The sequence below is a fragment of the Pungitius pungitius genome, chromosome 14 (assembly GCF_949316345.1).
Source record: "Pungitius pungitius chromosome 14, fPunPun2.1, whole genome shotgun sequence".
NCBI classification, from domain to species: Eukaryota; Metazoa; Chordata; class Actinopteri; order Perciformes; family Gasterosteidae; genus Pungitius; species Pungitius pungitius.
Window position 1 is genome coordinate 542,950 of NC_084913.1, and position 26,107 is coordinate 569,056.

Here is a 26,107-nt window from a genome sequence, read left to right on the forward strand (position 1 = left end):
GGCTCCCTCCGCTCGGAATCCGGTTCACATCCACAAATCCAAGCGCGCCCCCCCCACTATACCCTAAACTACCCGGTCAGATGCGGCAGGAGGGTCCGGCTCATACCGTCGGTCAGCGGAGGCAGCGGGAGGCCGAGCCGCGTCTCCTTGGTGGTGACATTGTGCGAAAAAGAGTCTCGTTACGCCGGTGCGACCGGATCCTCGGACCGGTAGGACGCTCACAAATCCCCGCTGCCCTTCCGCCGAGTCCACCGGGCTCCTTGTCCGTCGGTCGTTACCGGAGCTCCGTCCATCATCCCGCGGAGAAGCGGTACCCGCGTCCTCGCCCCCCCTCTCCTCCCTCCCTCCCTCCCCACGCTGTCAGCGGCGCGTCGTGGCTCCGGTCCCCCGGGAGAGTCTCCGCGATGCCGCGACGCCGCGCAGAGGAGAGACGGACCGTCCGGTCGACTGCTCGGTGCACTTTGCCGGTGAGAGACGTCACCGAGAGAACCGAGCGGCACAGTTCAACCGGGTGGACGAGGGTGCTGCTTCCGGAAGGAAACAATTTTCAAAATAAAACCAGACACTATTGCTTTTAATGGATTATTCATCACTATCGAATACAAATGAATAACACAGTGAGGCCCAAACTGTGGGTCGCGACCCTCCATGATACATCTGAAGATTGTTTCCCTTACAAACAGAAGAATATGCTGCAATAACAGATTAAAATAAAAAACTCTCAATGGGTAAAGATGAACTTGAAATATAAAGACAAATGCTCTCAAATGGTTATATTATCATGTGACAAGGCTTTAGTACGTGGATACAGGTGCTGTGTGATCGATTTATTTTGGTTAAACATTCAGGATTTGACGTTCTTTTATTTTGACGATCTGTTTCCGTTTCAGGTGTGACAAGTGGCGGCTGGTGGAGTTTTTGGTAGAGTCAGCTAATCAGTTTCAACAATATTTAGAATATAATAACTACCATAGCTATTATAAATATCCAATATACATCAAATATATATATATATATATATATATATATATATATATATATATATATATATATATATATATATATATATATATATATATATATATATATATATATATATATTCATTGAGATGCACCTGTGAACCTAGTTTGTCCCGATCAGTGTGTTGAGTAAAGACTTAAAGCCTCACAAAACACAATGAACTATTTGGGATGAAATGTCCCTGTTTTCATCCACGTCCTGGTTGTGTGTCCTCACCAGTCCTGAGTGCGTCTCAGCTGGGTACCGATGTTAACGTTAACAGGTGACGTCATGAATAGACAGTGTTAGCATGTAGCTAACTAGCTAGCTAACATCCCAGGTGTAGAGGTGTCTTCTCTTTCAGGCCGGTCCGTGTTCTGATGGTGAGGTTCGGCTCATCTGGGTCCAGCTGTTTCACCGCTAGTTTCTCAGCGAAATTTCTTCTGTCAAACGTCTCTTTGAGGTGAGAATGTACCGAGGTTGGGTTTGTCTTGTTGGAGGGACACTGCTCGCCATTGTCATGTCCCTAAATGGGTGCGTCACGAGACGAGAGAAACCTGACGAGAGGCAGCGCAGGGTTGGCCCCAAATGTATTTCAGTCTAATACCTTCTTGTAAATGTTCTGTGTTTAATGTGGAGAAAACATTTAAAGTCGTATTCAGTCGTGATGTAAGGTTAGTGAGGAACATTAAGGCTTCTTCTCTGTGGTCCAAACTCTTCAGGGAAAGCAGAGCGAGACCATCGGGACTCAACATCCTGCCTCAGAAGATCTGACACTAACCGGACAAACTCTCCCAGGAGCTCATTAATGGAGGAAGTGTTATTGGTTCCTGCTAACCTCAAAATATTAAGACAACAAAGTAATGGAGCGCAGCCTAAACTGATGCTCATAGATGAGACAGCACAACAAAGGAGGACAAGAAGAAAGGAGGATGGGAGGAAAATAGGACAAACGGTCATTTGGACAAGAGGAGAAGTTGAGGAAGAAAAGGAAAGATGGAGAAAAATCATCTGGACCATCAGGAACATCTGGAGATTCTGGAGCATCAGTAGTGTAGAATATAAGAAATAAACTGACGACCCAGTTCATAAATTAACTATTAATAAAATGCATTTAGGGTACACCAGAACACAGCCTTGATTCTGGAAGGATTGCGACTATTGTAAAACCACTGTAATTTTTAAAACTAATCAATAGAATAATACGAATGTAGAGCTATGATTGTATTCAATTGTATCTACTGAAATGCATGCATTTAATACTTGATAGCACCACGACTGATATTGACTGAGAGATATTAGGAATCTGAGCTACATTGAACTCACCAGGAGACCACTCCCAGGGGGCGGGGCCACACCTTTACAGATCTGTATAAATACCTGTAGGCATCCATTGATCCAGAGACACTAGGGATGGTTAAAGGACGGCCTGTGACCTGTTGATGGCAGAGACCAGCAGCTCCTCAGCTGAGATGTTCTTTTTAGCACAACACCTTTTTCTTTTATTGAATACTTCTGATTTTAACTTTTCAATCCAAGATGTCTTCTGTCTGTCTGGTGTTTCTTCATTTACTTTTAACATATCTGGAGCATCATTAGCAAGGATCAACATGGATCTCTAGATTTGAGGACATTGTGTCAGACCACGTTTAGAGAGCGGACATTGGACTAAGAAGACAGACACAAAGCAGAGAAACTGGTGACGAAACATAAAATGAAGAGAAGACAAAGAAAAATAGACTGATCAACGAGAAGTGGAGGTCCAGTAGAGAACGTCTGGTTTATGATCGAGCCAAGAAAATAATTTCTGGCACTGATTGTAGGACATACAGCAGTGAAAAGGTTAAGGGGTTGTAGTTGGGAGAAGTAACTTCACAGTGGAAACAAGAAAGGGGCTCTGGACCAGTTCTATGCAAGGAGCTTCTCTGTTGTCTTTGTCTTAATCAGCTGCAGATGTTTTCATACAAAATTAGCTTTTCACACTACGATTTGGTGACTACATGTACATGTCATGTAGTCTTGATTTGAGTGTTTATAATGGTCATTTACATTTGAAAAGATTGTAAATCTAGTTCTTTAAATTGTAGCAAACTGTAGTCCAATTAAACTCAATTTCTCAAACACAACACTTATCGCCGAGTGGTTAGAATCCAGCAGCTAATGTGAAGCTGCATCTGAGCTCTGACTCCACCTCGTGATCCACATCAGCTGATTATAAACTAGGAAGTAGAAGAAAAAGGAGAAGGAGATGAAGGAGAAGTGAGAGAGAGTCACCAGTTCTACTTTAACGTCTTAAGGTGACCAGATTATGTGAGTATGTCTGTGATATACTGTGTGTGCTGTAGTGTGTGTTTGTGTGTTAACGGGCCATTAAACTTTTAAAAATGTATTTTACTGTTTAAAAATAGTTTTATTGTTTGTTCGTTTTAAACCAAAAATGGCAGTTTTCTTTGTCCAAGAAAAACCACGAAAGGAAGATCGATTTTTATTTTTGTTTTATTTTCTTTTTTGACTTTAAAACAAAATCGCAGCGAAACTGGAAGTACGTAAGTTCACAGTAAAGGTTAACGCGATTTAAAGTTTGTATGCCAGAAAGTCTTCTGCGATATAACCAAATAGCAGAGTTAGAGCTGTCACATTATGTAATTTTGCTGAGGTACAATAAGTACATTTCAACCATAAGTATTGTAGGATATTAAAAAATAAATTGACGACCAGGTTCATAAATTAACTATAGATAAAATGCATTTAGTGTACAACAAAATACAACCATGATTCTGGAGATATGTATTTGATTCAAAGTAATGGGAATGTTGTAAAACCACTGTAATTTTGAAACTGTAATCAATAGAATATTATCAATGTACAGTTATGATTGTATTCAATGTAATGTGATCTACCGAAATGCATTCATGTAATACTTGATGACGCCACTGATCAACTGATGTTGACTGAGACCTTTGAAATCTGAGCTACATTGAACTCACCAGGAGACCACTCCCAGGGGGCGTGGTCACCACTCCCAAGGGGTGTGGCCACCGACTTTCACACCTTTACAGATCAGTATAAATACTTGTAGGCAGCCATTGTTCTTGAGTTGGCTGGTCGTAGACAGCAGACGTGGTCTAGGGATGGTCATGAGACCGTCCTGTGGCCTGTTGGTTGCGGAGACCAGCGGCTCCTCAGCTGAGATGTCCTTTTTAGCACAACACCCTTTCATTTATTAAATACTTTTGATTTTAACTTTTCAATCCATGATGTCTCCCGTCTGTCTGGTGTTTCTTCATGATTTGAACACAACAGTATACAAACTCAAAAGAACAACAAAGTGCAATTTCATCAAATAAGACGATGTGCAGTTTAAGGTCTACAGTGTGTTAGTGTTTTAGTGGAGGTTTAGTCTGAAGAGGTGAGTCTTTAGTTTTAGTTTCTAGTCGAGTGTTTTGCTCTCAGTGAGGGAGGAACAAGCAGCTTGATGTTGGGATAGAGGGTTTCACCAGGTCCTGGATTGAGACTGGACCCCATCCATTCACTGTGTGAACCAATGCCTTGAACTGGATGAGGCAGCCACTGGTAACCAGTGAAGAGAGGAGGAGTGGAGTAGTGTGGGTAAATTTCGGAAGGTTGAGGGCCAGTCGAGCTGCTGCATTCTGGATGAGCTGCAGAGGTGGAATGGAGCAGGGAGACCTGCCAGGAGAGAGTTACAATAGTCCAGGAGATGACAAGAACCTGAACCTTCAGAGTGGGGAGGGGTCGTATTCTGCTGATGTTGTAGAGCGTGTTTATGAAAGTAAATCTGTGTCATCGGGATGTCATTTGAAAGAAAGTGATTGAATTTCTTGCACTGAATATTTATGCATTTATGTATCTGAATGTTTTCCAACGTTAAAATACTGCAAAATATTCAACCACAAAAAATTCAACCGCAAAAAATTCAACCGCAAAATATTCAACCGCAACATTCGGGACCTCAAGGAAGAGCAATTGATTCTAGATTTAAGATCAGCAGCGTGCGTCAAGCAAAAGGAGCGAGCACCCAATACACCTTGTATGGGCTTGTCGGCAGCTTGGTGACCGGATTGTAGCCATGTCCAATAATAACGGGGCTTTAACTCTTTACGCTTTAACCTTTTTCTTTCAAAACCCGATGACACAGATTTACTTCCATACGTGTTGTCGTGATGTCCCTTCAGGGCCCTACTAATAGATAGAAAAAAGAGAGAGAAAAGAAAAGAATTAGAAAAGGTTGTTGGGAGGACGGGTTTTTAAAATGCTCACTGGAGAACGAGAAGAGTGGGTTGAGCTGTATTTATAGAAATACCGGAAGTAGTGTGTTGGAGGCGTGGTCTTGCTCCCGGAATGATGCTAATTAGCTTCACATGAAGGTTTTGTTGTGCGCTTATTGCAACAACATTAATTGCAAAAAACAATATTTTTGCAATTTCCACACCATTTTATGGCACTGATTACGTTCTTATTTATATAAACGATATATAATGCCTAGTGCAACATAGTGTGCAACATAGTGTGGATGCGTCTCAGCCTCAGTAAAATATTAGTCAGCTCCATAAGTGTGAAAGTTAAGTAATTAAAGAGACCTTTCACTAATAACTACAGCGGAGCTCGCGGTAACGTGAGCAGCTTGTTGTGTATTTGTTATAATGTGTGTTGGTACATTGATGCTTCCTTCTTCTCACAGACGAGAGGCTCGTTGGTTTCATTTTGCGCTCACGGGTTGCAGAGCTGTTGTTTCGTCTGGTTACTGCTCCTTATTGTTATTAATCGGGAAAATCATGTTTCGACATTTCATTCAGACCAAAACTTACTTGTGGTAAAAGTGCAAAAAAAACATTAGAGACGTAAGACTGGGAGAGCCGTGGATAAAGGGATGTGCACCAATAGTCAGCTTTTGATGTTGAGGGTTCGTGTGCTGATTTGTACACACACTATACAGAGTAATGATTACATCACATGTCATTTAGCTGACACTTTTATCCAAAGGAACATACATTTCATTACAACCCATGTGATATTTGGCCTGGTGGCCATTCAGGGTCAGTGACATGTCAATATGACACATGGAGCAGCTGGGATTCAAACCACCAACCTTGCGGCGCCCAGCACATCACACTACTTCATGCGCCACCATCACCCTGTGGAACCAGCTGCAGCTTCAGTCCTTCATGTTCCTCCAGAAGTCTTTAAGAGACAGAAGACAACAACAAACCAAGTGTCCCCTGAGAGTTTTAGTGTTGAGGTGAATGAGCTCTGTGTGTTTGTCCTGATGAAGATGAATAATGTGTGAGATCTCCCAGCAGGTTGTTGTGAAGGTGTGAAGGTGTGGACTCTGCTATGAATCAGGCTGAGGACCCAGAGGACAGTGTCCCTCCCTCTGAAGCCCCTCTGTGGGGGGGACATGACAGACAGACCAAAGCTCAGAGGTGAGAGGACCATCTCCAACTTTCCTCCACTCGTCTCCATGTCCCAACGTCTTTGACTCACTGACTCTGGTTCTACATGTGTGACCAGGACCCATCAGGGACCAGAACCTGGACCTGGACCCAGCTGTGTGTCCATGAAGAGTAACTGGTCTATGGATCGTCCTATAGTCTTCAAAGATGTCCGTCCCTCTGCTGATGCAAGGTGAGGGTCTCAGGCTGATGGTGAGGTGTTTCTACCAGACTCTCTGGTGGAGGTTCTGGGTTTTTTGCTCCAGGGCCCTTCAGCAGAGTCCAGTGAGGGAGGGAGAGCTCCATGGAGGACTTGGTGAGACCTGTTGGGACTAAACCAAACTGACTGATGAAGAACACAGTGAGCTGTTGATTCTCAGTGGGACCAGCAGGACCAGTAGACCTAGACCACTACAGTCATGTGGTCCACATCCAGACCTCATGTCATGGACCTTTACCTTGTTTTGGTCTCTGTGAGGACAGACACCATGTGAGCTGATGCTTCATGATTAGATGATGATGTGATGATGTAATCTCAGTGTTTCTTTCAGTTCACATCAGCAGAGAAGAAAGTCTCCTGAACCCAGATGTGTGTCCTTGAAGAGTGATCAGTCTATTGATCAATCGATTAACTTCAAAGATGATCGGTCTATTGATCATCTGATTGACTTCAAAGATGATCAGTCTAATGGTCGATGGATTGACTTCAAAGATGGACGCCGTTCTTATGACCCACAGTAAGTTCTTAAACAGATGAAGAACTGTTCTGATCCTCAGTTGTAAATCACAGAAATGTTCGTTCATTGTTTAAAGTGTTGTTTCCATGACGATCCATCATGACAGAACTCCTTATCTTTATCTAACTGGTCCTTATGTGTTTAAGTGTGAATCATTAACTGTAAACATCCTCAGATGTAAACACTGTCACTCAACTAATAAACTGTCCGTCATCAGTCTTCAGCATCTGGTTTCCATGGTGATCAATCATGACAGAAGCCAATATCTTTAGCTAATGTTGTCTTGGTGTTGATGGTCCAAACACCATGTGAGCTGATGGTTCATGTTCCTCCACAGAGAGGACCAGGAGAGCTCAGAGGTTCCCACAGAGTCTGCCCAGCAGCATCAAACCCACCTGGACTCCATCTTCATGGTGTGTACATGAACAACTACTTAAACATCTCTCAGTTCACCATCATCTCCATGCTGCACTTTGTAGACCAGTGGATTGTCCATATGTCCAACATGGACCTGATGGTGGCTTCCATGGTTCTAGTTGGTGTCATTCATAGAATGTTCTGTTCCAGCTGCTGGAGGAGAACATCCTCACCTTTGTGAAGAACGAGCTGAAGAAGATCCAGAAGATTTTGAGTTCAGATTACCCAGAATGCTTAGAGAAGGAGGATGAGGAGGTGCTGGATGAAGAGCAGAGGAGGAGCAGAGAGGGATTTGTGAAGATCTCAATGCACTTCCTGAGGAGAATGAAGCTGGAGGAGCTGGCTGAGCGTCTGCAGAGCAGTAAGAGGGTTTCTCTATGAGACCTTAACTAATGTCTCAAGAGATGGACAGAATATATTCATGGAGTCATTCTGAGGAAAGGACATGTTAATATCTGTTATGTGACTCATTGATCTTCTCTGTTGTCTTCATTCAGGACTTTCTGCTGCAGTTTGTCAGCGTGAACTCAAATCCAACCTGAAGAAGAAGTTCCAGTCTGTGTTTGAGGGCATCGCTAAAGCAGGAAACCCAACCCTTCTGAATGAGATCTACACAGAGCTCTACATCACAGAGGGAGGGACTGCAGAGGTCAATGAAGAACATGAGGTCAGACAGATTGAAACAGCATCCAGGAGACCAGCCAGACCAGAAACAACCATCAGACAAGAAGACCTCCTCAAAGCCTCAGCTGGAGGAGAAGAACCAATCAGAACAGTGATGACTAAGGGAGTGGCTGGGATTGGGAAAACAGTCTTAACACAGAAGTTCACTCTGGACTGGGCTGAAGACAAAGACCTCCAGGACATACAGTTCACATTTCCATTCTCCTTCAGAGAGCTGAATGTGCTGAGAGAGAAGAAGTTCAGCTTGGTGGGACTTGTTCATCACTTCTTCAGTGAAACCAGAGCAGCAGGAATCTGCAGGTTTGAAGAGTTCCAGGTTGTGTTCATCTTGGACGGTCTGGATGAGTGTCGACTTCCTCTGAACTTCCACAACAATAAGATCCTGACTGATGTCACAGAGACCTCCTCAGTGGATGTGCTCCTCACAAACCTCATCAGGGGGAAGCTGCTTCCCTCTGCTCGCCTCTGGATAACCACACGACCTGCAGCAGCCAATCAGATCCCTCCTGAGTGTGTTGGCATGGTGACAGAGGTCAGAGGGTTCACTGACCCCCAGAAGGAGGAGTACTTCAGGAAGAGGTTCAGAGATGAGGAGCAGGCCACCAGGATCATCTCTCACATCAAGACCTCACGAAGCCTCCACATCATGTGCCACATCCCAGTCTTCTGCTGGATCACTGCTGGAGTTCTGGATGAGGTGTTGAAGACCAGAGAGGAAGGAGAGCTGCCCAAGACCCTGACTGAGATGTACATCCACTTCCTGGTGGTTCAGTCCAAAGTGAAGAAGGTCAAGTACGATGGAGGAGCTGAGACGGATCCACACTGGAGTCCAGAGAGCAGGAAGATGATCGAGTCTCTGGGAAAACTGGCCTTTGATCAGCTGCAGAAAGGCCACCTGATCTTCTATGAATCCGACCTGACAGAGTGTGGCATCGATATCAGAGCAGCCTCAGTGTGCTCAGGAGTGTTCACTCAGATCTTCAGAGAGGAGAGAGGACTGTACCAGGACAAGGTGTTCTGCTTCGTCCATCTGAGTGTTCAGGAGTTTCTGGCTGCTCTTCATGTCCATCTGACCTTCACCAGGTCTGGTGTCAATCTTCTGTCAGAAGAACAAACAACCTCCCTGTGGTCTAAAGTCTTCAGTGGCAAACTTAAACGAATGCGTCTCTACCAGAGTGCTGTGGACCAGGCCTTCCAGAGTCCTAATGGACACCTTGACTTGTTCCTCCGCTTCCTCCTGGGTCTTTCCCTGGAGACCAATCAGAGTCTCCTACGAGGTCTGATGACACACACAGGAAGTCACTCACAGACCAATGAGGGAACAGTCGAGTACATCAAGAAGAAGATCAGTGAGAATGTGTCTCCAGAGAAAAGCATCAATCTGTTCCACTGTCTGAATGAACTGAATGATGATTCTCTAGTGGAGGAGATCCAACGGTTCCTTAGATCAGGACGTCTCTCCTCAGATAAACTGTCTCCTGCTCAGTGGTCAGCTCTGGTCTTCATCTTACTCTCATCAGAAGATCTGGAGGTGTTTGACCTGAAGAAATACTCTGCTTCAGAGGAGGCTCTTCTGAGGCTGCTGCCAGTGGTCAAAGCCTCCAACAAAGTTCTGTAAGAACATAGAGAGTTAAATTCATGAGTTAAACATGTTGCCATCTTTTCTACTTATTGTTCAGATTTTCTTCATCATTGTCTCTTCAGACTCAGTGGCTGTAACCTCTCAGAGAGAAGCTGTGAAGTTCTGTCCTCAGTCCTCAGCTCCCAGTCCTCTAGTCTGAGAGAACTGGATCTGAGTAACAACGACCTGCAGGATTCAGGAGTGAAGCTGCTGTGTGATGGACTGAAGAGTCCACACTGTGACCTGGAGACTCTCAGGTCAGGATTCAATTAATGTCCACTTGGTGTCTTTATGTTTATCAATGGTACATTTCTGACCTTCTTTAGAGTCTTTCTGCTCAGAGGATTTAAATCAAATATGTATTTTACAAAGATTGTTGATGGACATTAGTGGGTGTTTTTGACTAGAAGCCAGCAGTGACCATGTTAATGTGACCCCTCTGTACCTGACAGTATCTCCGTCCTGCAGTGACCTTCTAGCCCTTACAGCTCCCTCAGGTCATGTGACATGTGTGTTGTTTTGTGTGTCTGCAGCCTGTCAGGCTGTCTGATCACAGAGGAAGGCTGTGCTTCTCTGGTCTCAGCTCTGAGATCCAACCCCTCCCACCTGAGAGAGCTGGACCTGAGCTACAACCATCCAGGAGACTCAGGAGTGAAGCTGCTGTCTGATGGACTGAAGGATCCTCACTGGAGACTGGAGACTCTCAGGTATGAAGACACCTGCTGCATTCACAGACCATCAGTCTGGTAGAGGAGGTAGAGCTGGAGACCTTTTCTCTGTCACACTGTCAGTCTGGTCATGTGACCCTGAGACACCAAGCTGACCTCAAACTACCAGAGACTCAAACTGTTTGTGTCCCTCATGAGACCATCAACACAGACTGAAGTAGTGAGGAACAGTAGATGCTGGTCGTCTTACTACAGCAAGGTCGTTTCTGCCCTAAGAATTGCCTCATCACACCCACCCCCACCCCCACCCCCACCTAGGGCTACTTTGAACTACATCCATTCATCATTCTGATATACATTATAGGTGCACTATGTAGTATATATCATACTGTCCATTTATATTTGATAAATGTACTACAGGCAATATAATGGTCTCAGAACATTTTAATCTTTAGTACCTTTGGAACAAACTCAAACAACAAATGAATTATCTCTCTGGCTTCATGTGCCCCTCGTTTATCCATTTTGCACTTTCCCTGACAAATAAATACAAGATTTAAAAGATACATTAGAAACCACCGACCTTTTTTTAAACTGTAATTTGAAATATTTAAAATAAATCAAATGTAGTGCAAAAGTGCAGTAAATAAACTTGCTGCAAATGTTCTGACTATTTCCATGACAGTTGGAAGTCATTGAGTCCACTGCTGCACAGGTTAAATCTTTCCATTGAGAGAAGCTTGCAGCAGAAGCAGGAAAGACTATTTTTGTCCTGTGACCAACCAGCTTCTCCTCATTTTTTCTCTGTTCACTAACTGTGGGTAAAAATAGTTGTGATGGAAACTTTGTCCATCCGATGGTTTGGGAAAGGTGAGATGTGGATTGGTATGATATGGTCCTCTACTGACTAGTTCTCCCCTGATGGACTCATGGAGAGCAGAACTTGTTGAAGTGTCTGCAGAATCAGGGCGGGTTGTGTCTGCTGCTCCTTCACCTGAAGGCAAATTCATCCACTAGATGTTCGTCTTAATACAGATACGTGATGACAACAGGAAATACAACTGATCCTGTTCATATGTTGAGGTTTATCACTGATCTTGTGAGTCTTAATACGACACGCAGTAAATACATCTAAATCACTGTTTTCTTTTATCAAGATCAGTGGTTTTTAATGGAGTAAACAAGTATTCAAACTGTCACGGTTTGGGTCTGCTCTGTCTTATTTTGTAGTTTTCATGTCTCTGGTGTTCCTGGGTAACTTCACTTCCTGCCTTGTCCTGTCTTCCCCTGTAATTGTCTGCCGTGCCTGATCGTTTCCACCTGTGTCCAATCACCTGCACCTCCCTTGTGTATTTAAGCCCAGTGAGTCCCTTGTCTGGTGTGGCGTCATTACATGTCGACGTTCTTGTGTCCCGTCAAGTCTATGTTTTCAAGTCCAGGTCCCTGTTTTTTTGTCTGTTTTGTTTTTGCCTCCTTCCTCCCCTTTTTTGGTTGGAGTGATTTTGAGTTTGAGTTTTTTGACAATTAAAGTCTTTTATTTTTCAAACTCCGCATCTGAGTCCTCCCTCCTTGCCCTCGACCGCGTCCCCCCCTGACACAAACATTTGAATTAGGTGTAAATAAATCATGTTTTGTAAGCTTTTAGGTGTAAAATAAAGATGATTAAATAGTCTTACCTGCTGCATGCTGTGTTTCACTGGCTGCTGTGCAGGTGTGATCCTACATGTCCCTTCACCTGTAACCCAGATCAGTGAAGTTCTTCAACATGATGAAACCATCAAGAATGGGCTTGAAAGTCGTTTTCAACAAATGGAAGTTTGAGGTCATATTTTGGGTGTATTTACATGATCCTGAAGTATTACAGATGATTGAAGCTTTATTAATTTGCATTTATAGACTACTACTTCTACTAAAACTATTACTACCACCAATAATAGCGTCTTGATGGATCCTCACAGCAGAAAGTTTGGTGTTTTAAAGGAGTTCATCTTCTGGTTTTGGGGCTTTGCTCTGATAACCAGTTCCTAGATGATAAGTTGGATCTACAGTCAGAGAAGAACCAGCAGATGATGGTGGACCTGATGTGTCAGAGCACAAAGACGTCTGTTTAGGACTCTGTTAATGTGTTAATGAGAGTTAAGCTCCTCCCACTTCAAACAAATAAAACAAATGCTGTTAACGTAGCAATCCAGTAACAACAACAATAATGCGTTAACACGTTTATAACACGTTTTTAACACGTTAACATGCACTAATCATAACAGATGATGAATGAGTGAACATGATGAGCTGTGGTCATGGGCCAATCAGAAGAAGAAGAAGTGGTCCATGTGGACATGAAGGACCAAGCTGTGTGTATGAGAGTGATGTCATGTCCATGTCTCCATGCTGCTCTGACCCCCCTCCTCCTTTCAGGGTGGAGCCTGCTGGAGTCCGATGGATGACACCAGGTCTGAGGAAGTGTAAGTGAGCTTTGAGTTGGATTCATCACACTGTGACATCACTCATTCACCTCTGTGATGTCACTAGATGAACACATGATTCATAACTGCAGCTGTATTGTGTCTTGTTCTCTCATCAGATTCCTGTGAACTCACAATCGACACAAACACAGTAAACAGAGAACTCAAACTGTCTGACAACAACAGGAAGGTGACACTTGTGAAGGAGGTTCAGTCATATCCTGATCATCCAGACAGATTTGACTCCTATCCTCAGCTGCTGTGTAGAACTGGTCTGACTGGTCGCTGTTACTGGGAGGTTGAGTGGAGAGGAAAAGTTGATGTATCAGTGAGTTACAAAGGAATCATGAGGAAAGGAAACAGTAGAGACTGTTTGTTTGGATACAATCATCAGTCCTGGAGTCTGATGTGCTCTTATGTAGGTTACTCTGTCCGTCACAATAACACATCAAGACGCATCATCACCTCCTCCTCCTCCTCCTCCTCTGGTAGAGTAGCAGTGTATGTGGACTGTCCTGCTGGCTCTCTGTCCTTCTACAGAGTCTCCTCTGACTCACTGATCCACCTCCACACCTTCAGCACCACATTCACTGAACCTCTTTATCCTGGGTTTGGGTTCTGGTTCAGGTCTGGTTCCTCAGTGTCTTTGTGTCCTCTGTAGGACGGAGAGTCTCCTCCTGGTGGAGAAGCTTCCTCTCTGCTCACCACATAGGTCAGTGTGTACAGCTGATGAAGGTCCATGTAGGTGCAGGTGGAGCAGGTGAGGGGTACCTGAGCTGGTCTGGACTCTGGGGGTCCACAGCTCTCTGGGACTTGTGCTGTTGCAGATGAACGTGTGAAAGAGCTCAGCGAGGTGTGTTTTAATGTCTCTGTGCTCGATGCCTCTGTGGATGAATCAATAATCATCATTTAGATGTTGGCTCCTAATTACAGTTTAATCTTAATCTTTATGTGTCACAATGTTCAAGAAGACATTTTATTAAAAGGTCCCCCCCCCATACAATGAGATAATGTATCTGTGTGTTCTTCATTAGCATTAATGCTAATAAAACAAGGTGATGTTTTGAATGATGAAAATAATTAAAATAAGTGTGATTCTTTGACTTTATTTTAATATTAAATTCACAAAATAATTTCACAAAATCAATTTGTTCCTTTCAGCAAACCTCTGAAGAAAAGGTTTATTGACAATCATGAATCCAGCGTTCTGATTGGTTGAGAGTGAGTCATGGGGTTCATTATTCAGCCATAATGTACATATGGTGTTCCATATCACAACGCACTCAAAGTAACACAACTTTGTGCGACTGTTAGTTGACATTTCAGCTTTTATCTCGGTCCCACAATGATCCTTTTGAGGCAACGTGAGTTTTCACAAGCAGACATTAAGGTGACGTCATGATGTGAATGAATGAGGTGGTGAGGGACCGGATGATGATCACGTGAACCTATGAGGACTATTTGTCTCTAAACTGATGACATGTGACACAAAACTATTTTGTGCAGAAAGGCAGATATTTACTTATTATTTATAATGTCTCTGGTAACGTGTTCTAAAAGCAACAAGGTACTTGAAGCTGTACTTTATCTTTAATAATGTAACCGTTCGAGGGCCTAACTACGCCTCTGGTAACTTATTGCTTTAGTACAACGTTTAGCCCCTAAAAAATGTAACATTTACATACTGTAAGATTTAGATTTATTCAGCAGAAGTTTATTAAATGACAGCCACTGCTGAACAGAGTCAAAGTCATGTTGCAATGAATTATTTATGTCTGCAATATTTGGTTTGGAACAGTATATAATTGTATCATCTGCATACAGATGAATGTCGCATCTTGAACAGCTGAGTGGAAGGTCATTAATAAAAATGGAGAATAACAAAGGTCCAAGTGAAGAACCCTGGGGTACGCCTTTATCTACACCTATAAAATTCGACTGACTGCCCCCGAAGGACACACACTGAGGTCGGTGATGAAAATAAGAGTTAAATCAAAGAAGAGATGAACGGGAAAGGCCAATTGAATATAATTTATCCATGAGCAGATAATGATCAACCAAGTCAAATGCTTTTGAAAGATCTAAAAAGATGGCACCAGTACACATATTGTTATCAAAGCTAGAAAAAATATCATTTGTAAATTTCTAAAGAGCAGTGGTAGTGGAGAAGTGTTTCCTGAAACCTGACTGGCATTGAGAAAGTAAATTGTTATAAGAGAGATAGTTAGATAATTGATCAAAGATAATTCTCTCAAAAATGTTGACGATACTGTTAATTATTGAGATAGGTCTGTAATTATTCATATTTAAGGTGTCTCCTCCTTTATGTAATGGAATGACTTTGTTGCATTTCCATGCCAGAGGCACTTCGCAGGTTAAAAATGACAAATTAAAAAGTTCAGCCAAAGGAGAGGATAGAACATGTGAAGAGAGTTTTATAAATTTACCCTCAATGCCATCAGGGCCAGGTCCACTGTTAGCGGATAGCTTGCAAATGGCCACCTGGACATCGGTTGAACTAACTTGTCATTTATACTTTATAATACTTTATACTACCTGTATTTATACTCCCAATGTGTATTCATACGCCCTACGTGTATTTCTACTCACTACGTGTATGTATACTCCCTACGTGTATTTATACTCACTACCTGTATTTATACTCCCTACCTGTATTTATATATTCACTACGTGTATTTATACGCCCTACGTGTATTCATACTCACTACCTGTATTTATACTCCCTACCTGTATTTATATACTCACTACGTGTATTTATACGCCCTACGTGTATTCATACTCACTACCTGTATTTATACTCCCTACGTGTATTGATACTCCCTACGTGTATTTATACTCACTACGTGTATTGATACTCCCTATGTGTATTTATACGCCCTACGTGTATTCATACTCACTACCTGTATTTATATTCCCTACCTGTATTTATATACTCACTACGTGGATTTATACTCCCTACGTGTATTTATACTCACTACCTGTATTTATACTCCCTACGTGTATTGATACTCCCTACGTGTATTTATACTCACTACGTGTATTGATACTATGTGTATTTATACGCCCTACGTGTATTCATACTCACTACCTGTATTTATACTCCCTACCTGTATTTATATACTCACTACGTGTATTTATACTCCCTACGTGTATTGATACTCACTACGTGTATTTGTACTCACTCAGTGTATTTATACGCCCTACGTGTATTTATACACTCACTACGTGTATTTATACTCACTACGTGTATTTATAATTCCCACCTGTATTTATATACTCACTACGTGTATTTATACTCCCTACCTGTATTTATATACTCCCTATGTGTATTTATACTCCCTACCTGTATTTATACTCACTACGTGTATTTTTACTCACTACCTGTATTTATACTCCCTACATGTATTTATACTCACTATGTGTATTTATACTCCTTACGTGTATTACTCCCTACGTGTATTGATACTCCCTACGTGTATTTATACTCACTACGTGTATTTTTACTCACTACCTGTATTTATACTCCCTACATGTATTTATACTCACTATGTGTATTTATACTCCTTACGTGTATTACTCCCTACGTGTATTGATACTCCCTACGTGTATTTATACTCCCTACGTGTATTTATACTCACTACGTGTATTTATACGGTTCGTAAACAAAGACACAAGACTTCTGATGCTTTTTATAGCCTGTATTGTTGTTATTTTACATAATCAGGGACCCCCCCCCCCTTCTTGGTATTGGTCCCTGAAGCACGTGGCTCCTCCTACCCGGCGTAGGGAAACCTGAGGAGCGCGGCCTGTCCGGGGCCGAGCCGCAGCTCTGTCAGGTCCACCACGCCTCCGCTGCCGTCGGTGCGGAGCACCACCTCCGCCTGCCGGGGCAGCGCCGCGTCGCTCAGCTGCAGCCGCGCCTCCTCCTCCGCCCAGTTGAACGCAGCCAGGTAGCGCTCGCTCTGATCCCAGGTACGCAGGTACGCCAGCGAGGAGGAGGAGTTAGAGAGGAGCAGGAAGTCCCCAAACAGCAGCGAGCGCTCCTTCCCCCGGAGCTCGCTGACAGCGCTGAAGAAGCGAAGGCAGGACAGACGCTCCGCCCGCTCCTCCTGGAAGACGCATAATAGTACAAGGAATCAGGATCAGGAATCAGGTACTACAATAAATGCTAGTACTACTAAAGCATTTCTACTATTTGTACTTCCCCTACTTCTTCTCTTTCAATACTAGTACTTGTACTCCTTGTACTTCTCTCAGTATCTCATGTTTGGTTTCTTTTACCTTCAAAGTCCCGTTCAGCTCCTCGTCAGAGTCCCAAAGCATTCTGGGAAACGCGTTGCCCTTTAAGACAAAAGGTGATAATAAACATCACATCAGGTGACCTAAAGGACTCCTCCGGCACCACCTCGTCCTCACCTCGTCCCTCAGGCCTATCTCGTCCCCGTAGTTGAAGACGGGCGTCCCCGGCAGCGTCAGCAGCAGCAGCTGGTGCAGCTTGACAAGCGCCGCCCCCCCCAGCGAGGCCAGGTGGCCCCCAGCCCGCCCCCCCAGGCTCCAGGCCAGCCTGAGCTGGCTGTGGGACGAGTACAGCAGCTGGACGGAGGCCGCGTGCTCCTCGGCCTCCGTCCCGCCGGCCCGGAGGACTCCAGAGACCAGCAGGTCCACGCCGCTGGAGTTGAGGAGGACAGAGACGTCCTCGACCGAGGAGCGCTCGGTGACGCCAATCAGGACTCTGCAGGGACAAGGTACCAACGTCACCAAGGTCCCAGTTTACTCACTGGTCCCAGTGATGTCAGTGGTCCTAGAGAGAGAGGTGTCACAGACTCTGACCTCTTGTTGGGACTCTCCTCCGTCCCGTTGTGGACGATGGCTCTGATGTCTGTCCACAGAGACGGCACCATGGCGGCCACTCGCTCCACCCCCGACAGCTGCACGCCGTCCACGCCTTGCTTCATCCAGAAGACCAGAGCGGACTGAGGACAGAGGGACGGAAGAGTTCGAAGACCAGGTCACAGAATCAGAACACTTGTGTTCAGGGGACAAAGAGGCTGTACTACATGTCCCATGATGCTCGAGGGGATGTAAGCAGGGAGTATAATAGTAAGCTAGCCAATACGTCTCTCAGCCTGTCCCTCTGTCCCTCTGTCCCCCTGTCTCTCTCACCTTCAGCCTCTCAGCCACGTTGGTCACGCTGCCGTTGGAGAACCAGGGTCCAGATGAGCCCTGGTAGTTTGGAGTCAGATCCAGAACCACAGAAATACCTGCAGAGACATGGTGAGGTAATGACGTCAGCGTTAGGATGCCGTCATGTCAGCGGTCAAACATGGGGTATTAAATGTGTTCGTCACCCTTCTTATGCGCCGCGTGGACCAGGTCTTTAAACTGGTCCAGGGTTCCAGACTCAGAGGAGACCTCCTCAAACCTCAGACCCACCACGTCATCTGCTGGAGCCACGTGGATCGGACCAATAAGCAGACCTTTGACCTTCATCTGAGACAGACGGTCCACCTTCTGCTCCACACCTGAGGGGACAGAGGAGGAGGGAGAGGACATGAGGAGGAGAAAGGAGAGGAAGGGAAGGCAGAGGAGGGTTAGGAGGAGTAATCAAACATCAGTGAGTGAAAGAGGAGGAGCAAGTTTCCACCTTGCTTTACCTCTTCATGCTGTCACGGTTTGGCTTCGCTTCCTGTTTTAGTTTGAAGTTTCATGTCTCTTGTGGTCCTGGGTTAACTTCACTTCCTGCCTTGTCTTGTGATTGCGTGATTGTCTCCACCTGTGTCCAATCACCTGCACCTCCCTTGTGTATTTAAGCCCTGTGTGCCAGTTGTCCTTTGTCGCGTCATTGTCTATATGTCCCTCGTCGTTGGAGCACGTCTATTAGTTTGATAATAAAGAGCACTTTTGATTGAAAACTCTGCGCTTGAGTCCTCCCTGCATCCTGCTTCAGCGGCGAACGTGACACATGCATAATGTTTATTGATATAATATAAATATATTCTCACCCTTCAGGTCCATCAGGGCGCTGAAGGCCCTGATGTCACCGATCTGGTACATCGGCCCCTCGTTCCACCAGCTGGACGACGGAAGGTCTCTGCAGCGAGGAGCCTGCAGGACGATGAGGACGGCTCCACCCAACATCCCCAACCAGCCCAACCAGAACACCACCAGCAAAGACCAGCGCGTCCTCACCCAGCTGAGGAGACAGGGAGGAGGAGGAGGAAACAGGGAGGAAGACCGGAGCAGAAGGAGGAGACATGGTGGGAGAGGGACGGAGACAATATATAAATATAAATGTGGTATATATATATAAATATATATATATACCACATATATATATACATATATATTATATATTTTATATATATATATATACTGTATATATATATATATATATATATATATATATATATATATATATATAGTGTGTGATATATAATTAGTGTGTGTGTGGGTCGAGGCCTCCTCACCCCGGAGTCCCCGCCACCCTCAGCAGCTCCTCCTTGTTCAGTCCAGTGAATTTCACCTCCTTCTCCTCCTCCTCCTCCTCCTCGGAGATCTTCAGCTTCACGGAGCCGTTCTTCTCCTCCACTCCGCCGGCAGACGGCGCGTCCTCCGCCCGCTCCGCACCTCCGGTCATCGGCTGCTTCTCCTGCTCCTCCTGGTCCAGATCCGCCTCGCTCACATCGGCCTCGGTCGCATCAGCATCGGCGGGGACCGGGACCGGGACCGGAGCGGGATCCGGGACCGGAGCGGGATCCGGGGCCTCCTTCTGATCCGCATCTTTGTTCTCAGCATCCTTCAGGTCCACGTCGGTCTCCTCCGTGTTCATAGCGGCGATGATCCGGTCCGGATGCGACAATCCCACAGCGGCTCGGTAGCGTCAGAGGTCTGTCTGTCTGTCTGTCTGTCTCTCTGTCTGTCTGTCTGTCTGTCTCTCTGTCTGTCTCTCTGTCTCTCTGTCTGTCTCTCTGTCTGTCTGTCTGTCTCTCCCTGCAGCAAATGATGCCTTCAATGCGGTTGGACACACGGGAACTGCGGCTCTCCTCTCGCGTGTTCTACGGCTTGTTGTTAGTTGTGTTGCGTCATTCAAATAAAACACGGATATGAGTTACGTGTTTGTACACATCTCTACACACTTAGAGTACACAGCAAATAATCATAATAACAATAACAAATTAGCATGTGGCCACCAGCTGGCCAGATGTTGAAACTGATCAGAGAGAACAGCTGGTAGTTTATGTTCACGTGACTTTCAGGGGGGGGGGGGCTCGCGCACAGTGGTTCTGGTCCAGAGAGAGCGACGGTGTTAATTGTTGTTGTTTATTGTATTTAAAAAAACATTTTACAAATAGTCAATATTTATCAATAGCTAGCTAGTTAGCTACATGCTAATATCGTATATTCATGATATCACCTGTTAAAAAACAGGCACATTTCATCCAAAATAGTTCATTGTGTGAAGTTGTGAGTTGGTCTTTCCCCAACGCATGTAATAGAGTCATATGAATACATTTATATTGTAATATATTGATTCTTTAATAAAATATGTTTATCGTGTGATATTTATATTGGATATTTATAATAGTTACGATATGGTAGTTATATCCTATTCTGAATATGGTATATGGTATATATATATATTCATTGATATACTGACCTGTTTAAATAAGATGTCCTTATTATAGTGTTTGATACCCTTTTTTGCATTGAATGGGACGTTTACTGAAAGTGACTGGCCCTAAAATAAACGATTCACCAGCCGCCACTGGTTTTTCAAAACATGACGACAGAATGACAGACATATATTTATATTTAAGAGAAAGCCTTTGTTAACATATCCACACTGTTGCTGTCAGATGTGAAAGATTAAAAAACGTTATCTGTGAAGAACAAACGTCATAGCGCCCCCTGACGTCAGCTCTAAATGCTGCCTTCACAGACCGTTGGAAACCACGGACGGATCAGATGCTTTCTTTGTCATCCAAATACAATCAAGTCTTTTATATCTAGTATATCAACATGATTATCGGAAACAGATGTTTGTATTTCATGAATTGGTTTAATTGAAAACATTATGCTCCATTTGTAATGAAGGTAATGAAAGTTACAGTTCATGCAAGAGACCAAAAGAGGGTGATTACAAACATGATAGAAAATCAACTTAAATAAATCAAATGTACATTTATTTGAAATAGTGATGATGACTCATGTGTAATATGACACATTAATAAATACACAATCATATAAATACATTTAAATCTTAGTCTAAAATAAATAAAAGCTATACTACATCTCATAAGTATTGTACTTTTTAACTGACTAGTTTTGTCTGACAGTGAGAGTTACTTTTAAAATATGAAGAAAAAATGATATTGTAGTTTACTACCTTCTTTACCTTGCAGTGAACAATCAACTACACGCTCTTTAACATCAGGAGAATGCGTCTCCTTTTCACTCAGAAGGAGGCGCAGGTACTGATTCAGGCTCTTGTCATCTCCTGGACTATTGTAACTGTCTCCTGGCAGGTCTCCCTGCTCCATTCCACCTCTGCAGCTCATCCAGAATGCAGCAGCTCGACCGGTCCTCAACCTTCCAAAATTCTCCCACACTACTCCACTCCTCCGTTCTTCACTGGTTACCAGTGGCTGCCTCATCCAGTTCAAAGCACTGGTGCTCACGTAGCATGCTGTGAATGGATGGGGTCCAGTCTCCATCCAGGACCTGGTGGAACCCTCCATCCCAACATCAAGCTGCTTGTTCCTCCCTCACTGAGAGCAAAACACTGGACTAGATCTCCACTCTTTGGTGTCCTGCTGCTAGATGGTGGAAGGAGCTCTGTGATGACATCAGGACCACAGAGAGCCTTCACATCTTCACACTAAACACTAACACACTGTAGACCTTAAACAAGACTTAGAATGGTTCTGATCTAGAACTAGTTGTAAATCGGCTTATTTGATGAAATTGTACTTTATTGTTTCTTATTCTTCTGAGTTCGTATCTCTATGGTTGAAATGCACTTATTGTAAGTCACTTTGGATAAAAGCATCAGCTAAATTCAATTCAATTCAATTCAATTCATTTTATTTTGTATAGCCCAAAATCGCAAATTACAAATTTGCCTCAGAGGGCTTTACAGTCTGTACACATGCAACATCCTCTGTCCCGAAACCCTCACATCGGCACAGGAAAAACTCCCCAAAATATGAAAAAACCCTTCAATGGGAAAAAAGGGAAGAAACCTTAGTGAGAAGGTCAGAGGAGGATCCCTCTCCCGGGATGGACAGACTGCAATGGATGTCATGTGTACAGAATCAACAATGTAAAAGATGTACAATACATTCAATTTCTCTAACAGAGATGATACAAGTAATTGCAAGTAGCAGAACAGGTGTACGGCAGGACCACTGCAGGGACAACCTCCATCAGATCGAACCACCATCCACAGAGGCTTCTGTGGGGAGGGAGAGCAGAAAGATGTTGGTTTATGATGACAGTAATATGAATCATATTTAAAGTAATGATGATGGCAGCAGCAGGTGTCAGCAGAGCCATGAGCCAGGAGTCAGAACCAGGGTCCAAACGAAACTATGATCCACGGAGACCTGCTAGGCGAGAAAGCACAAAGAACTCCCAGAAAGAAGCTAAATTAGTGATGTACATAAATAAAGCATGGATGATTGTGGGAGGAGAGAGTGAGAGAGTGAGAGTGTGAGAGTGAAAGAGGGGCCTCGGTGTGTCCTAAGAAGTCCCCCGGCAGTCTAAGCCTAGAGCAGCTTAACTAAGGGCTGGTCCAGGCTAACCTGAGCCAGCCCTAACTATAAGCAATATCAAAGAGGAACGTTTTAAGCTTTATCTTAAATGAACTGACCGAGTCTGCCCCCCGGACTGAAAGTGGAAGCTGGTTCCACAAAAGAGGAGCTTGATAACTGAAGCTCTGGCCCCCATCCTACTTTTTAAAACTCTAGGAACCACAAGTAGCCCAGCATCTACGGAGCGTAGATGCCTTGTAGGACAATACGGTGTAACAAGCTCTTTAAGATAAGACGGTGCCTCACCAGCAAGTGCCTTGTAGGTGAGGAGAAGTACCTTAAATTCTATTCTTGATTTAACAGGAAGCCAGTGCAGAGAAGTTAACACAGGAGTTATATGATCCCATTTCTTATTTCTTGTTAATACACGTGCTGCAGCATTCTGAATCAGCTGGAAAGGTTTAAGCGATTTACAAGAGCAGCCTGATAACAAAGAATTACAGTAATCCAGTCTAGAAGTAACAAATGCATGAACTAGTTTTTCTGCATCACTTTGAGACAGGAAGTTCCTGATTTTCGATATATTCCGTAGATGAAAAAAGGCAGTCCTTGAAGTCTTCTTTATATGAGAGTTGAAGGACATATCCTGGTCGAAGAGAACTCCAAGATTTCTGACGGTGCTGTTGGATACCAGAGCAATTCCATCCATAGAGACTGTATCACGTGACAGCTGACTTCGAAGGCGCTCTGGGCCTATCATGATAACTTCCGTTTTTTCCGAGTTTAACATCAGGAAGTTGCAGGTCATCCAAGTTTTGATGTCTCCAAGACAGTCCTGAAGTCTAACAAGTTGGTTGGTGTCTTCTGGCTTGATCGATAGATACAGTTGAGTATCGTCTGCATAACAATGGAAGTTTATGCGGTGTTTTCTGATAACGTCGCCCAAAGGAAGCATGTACAGGGTAAATAAAATCGGTCCAAGCACAGAACCTTGTGGGACTCCGTGACCAACATTCGTGGTCCTCGATGATTCACCGTTCACAAACAAAAACTGGGATCGATCCGATAAATACGATTTAAACCAGCTGAGTGCAGTTCCTTTGATGCTAATCAAGTGTTCCAGTCTCTGCAGCAGGATACGGTGATCGATGGTGTCAAATGCAGCACTGAGGTCCAGCAATACAAGAAAAGATACAAGTCCTTGGTCCGATGCAAGTAGAAGATCATTTGTAATTTTCACCAGTGCCGTTTCTGTGCTGTGATGCATTCGAAATCCTGACTGGAAATCCTCGAACAAAGCATTGTTTTGTAGAAAGTCACATAATTGATTCGCGACAGATTTCTCCAGGATCTTAGCGAGGAAGGGAAGATTAGAGATGGGTCTGTAGTTAGCCAACACCTCTGGAGCTAGGGTAGGTTTCTTCAGAAGAGGTTTAATTACAGCTACCTTGAAGGACTGTGGTACATGTCCTGTCAACAAAGACAGATTCATAATATCCAGTAGGGATGTGCTAATTAACGGAAAAACTTCCTTAAGCAGCTTAGTTGGAATCGGATCCAGGAGACAAGTGGAAGAGTTGGATTTCAAAATTGTAGAAGTCAGTTGATCAAGGTTGATGGAAGAGAAACCATCCAAGTAGGTATCAGGGCCCACGGCTGCATCCAAGGATCCTACATCCGCGGACGGGTTGGCTCCGGTTGGGGGTAGTAGACCTTCAATTTTCTCTTTGATAGTCAGAATCTTATTATTGAAGAAGTTCATAAAGTCGTTACTACTGAGGTCCACAGGAATACACGGCTCGACAGCGCTGTGACTCTCTGTCAGTCTGGCTACAGTGCTGAAGAGAAACCTGGAGTTGTTTTTATTTTTCTCGATTAATGATGAGTAATAAGATGCTCTTGTGTTACGGAGAGCCTTCTTATATGTTTTAACGCTGTCTTGCCAAGTTAGCCTAGATCCTTCTGATTTGGTGGAACGCCATAACCGCTCAAGTTTCCGCACAGTTTGCTTTAGGTTCCGGGTTTGAGAGTTATACCAAGGGGCGAACTTCCTTCTTGTTGCCATTCTTCTTTTGAGGGGAGCAATACCGTCCAGCGCCATTCTCAAAGAGCCTGTGGCAGTATCGACAAGATGGTCGATTTGTGACGGACTGAAGTTTTCACAGGAGTCTTCTGATATCTTGAGACAGGACACAGAACTTAGAGCAGAGGGAATGGTTTCTTTAAATGAGGCTACAGCGGTGTCCGATAAACATCGACTGTAGAAACCCTTGGCAGGAGGAGGAGATTCTGGCAGTAGAAATTCAAAGGTTATCAGACAATGGTCGGACAGGAGAGGGTTCTGTGGAAAGATTGTTAAGTGTTCCATCACAATACCATACACAAGAACCAAGTCGAGGGTGTGGTTAAAACAATGAGTTGGTTTGTTTACAGTCTGACAGAAACCAATTGATTCCAGCAAAGAGAGAAATGAAGTACCAAGGCTGTCGTTATCGGCATCCACATGAATGTTAAAGTCACCCACTATAATTACCTTGTCCGTTTTAAGGACCAAACTCGTTAAGAACTGTGAAAATTCACATAAAAATTCAGAATGAGGACATGGGGCCCTGTACACTATTACAAAGAGAACCGGCTGGATTATTTTCCAGGTTGGTTGTGAAAGACTGAAAGTCAGACTTTCAAATGAGTTATAATCCAGTTTAGGTTTAAGGTTTATTAAAAGGCAGGAGTCATAAATAGCTGCCACTCCACCCCCTCGGCCTGTGCCTCGGGGGATATGAGTATTAACATGACTTGGAGGAGTTGCTTCATTTAAGCTAAAGTACTCCCCATCCGATAGCCATGTTTCAGTAAGACAGAAAATATCAACATGGTTGTCAGATATTAGTTCATTTACTAAAACAGCTTTAGAACACAGAGATCTAATATTCAAAAGACCCCCTTTAATTCTCCTAGTTTGTTGCACAGTTGTATTGTTACATTTAACTTTGATTAAGTTATTAAATATAACTCCTCGGTTGTTTACCTTTAACTTAAATAACGGTGTCCGTGGGGCAGAAACAGTTTCTATAGAGTTAATTACGAGTTAAATGACATGTGATGGAATGTAACTAAACTAAACTACATTATTATAATGCTTTTATTTAAATATTGAATAAAAACAACAGAAAGGTAATACACGCAATTATCATATCACTTTCAATTGAGTGAATTCCTTTAATTTCTTTAAACATCTATTCTTGGGGAAACATTTTAGGTGAGGTTTCATATTTCCGAGCTCAGGACTCGCTCC

The 26,107-nt window shown here is 43.8% G+C and overlaps 2 protein-coding genes across 2 annotated transcripts; one reads left to right on the forward strand and one right to left on the reverse strand.

Annotated features, from left to right (window-relative positions):
* The first annotated feature begins 1,270 nt into the window (after nt 1-1,270).
* On the forward strand, nt 1,271-13,799 carry LOC119227369 (protein NLRC3-like). The gene is made up of 11 exons (XM_062557288.1): nt 1,271-6,441; nt 6,530-6,643; nt 7,002-7,054; nt 7,091-7,187; nt 7,525-7,600; nt 7,755-7,965; nt 8,102-9,902; nt 9,993-10,166; nt 10,443-10,616; nt 12,993-13,039; nt 13,159-13,799. Exons 1-11 carry the CDS (start codon nt 6,353-6,355, stop codon nt 13,698-13,700), a joined length of 3,378 nt encoding a protein of 1,125 aa, XP_062413272.1. The 5' UTR covers nt 1,271-6,352; the 3' UTR covers nt 13,701-13,799.
* A 2,944-nt stretch (nt 13,800-16,743) lies between these two features.
* On the reverse strand, nt 16,744-20,261 carry LOC119227398 (amino acid transporter heavy chain SLC3A2-like). Its single transcript, XM_037486154.2, has 8 exons — nt 19,528-20,261; nt 19,063-19,253; nt 18,409-18,582; nt 18,224-18,321; nt 17,891-18,033; nt 17,477-17,792; nt 17,342-17,401; nt 16,744-17,169 (listed from the first exon to the last, which is right to left on the reverse strand). Exons 1-8 carry the CDS (start codon nt 19,887-19,889, stop codon nt 16,834-16,836), a joined length of 1,680 nt encoding a protein of 559 aa, XP_037342051.2. The 5' UTR covers nt 19,890-20,261; the 3' UTR covers nt 16,744-16,833.
* Between the last annotated feature and the right edge of the window lie 5,846 nt (nt 20,262-26,107).

Excerpts from the sequence above, each read along its gene's own strand:
- LOC119227398 (XM_037486154.2), bottom strand. The coding sequence starts at position 19,889 with ATGAACACGGAGGAGACCGACGTGGACCTGAAGGATGCTGAGAACAAA. Across the intron at positions 19,254-19,527 it reads AGGGTGGCGGGGACTCCGGG|CTGGGTGAGGACGCGCTGGT; the intron begins GTGAGGAGGCCT and ends CTGTCTCCTCAG. Across the intron at positions 17,402-17,476 it reads AGATAGGCCTGAGGGACGAG|GGCAACGCGTTTCCCAGAAT; the intron begins GTGAGGACGAGG and ends TTTGTCTTAAAG.
- LOC119227369 (XM_062557288.1), top strand. The coding sequence starts at position 6,353 with ATGAATCAGGCTGAGGACCCAGAGGACAGTGTCCCTCCCTCTGAAGCC. Across the intron at positions 6,644-7,001 it reads CGTCCCTCTGCTGATGCAAG|TTCACATCAGCAGAGAAGAA; the intron begins GTGAGGGTCTCA and ends TGTTTCTTTCAG. Across the intron at positions 7,055-7,090 it reads CAGATGTGTGTCCTTGAAGA|ATGATCGGTCTATTGATCAT; the intron begins GTGATCAGTCTA and ends TTAACTTCAAAG.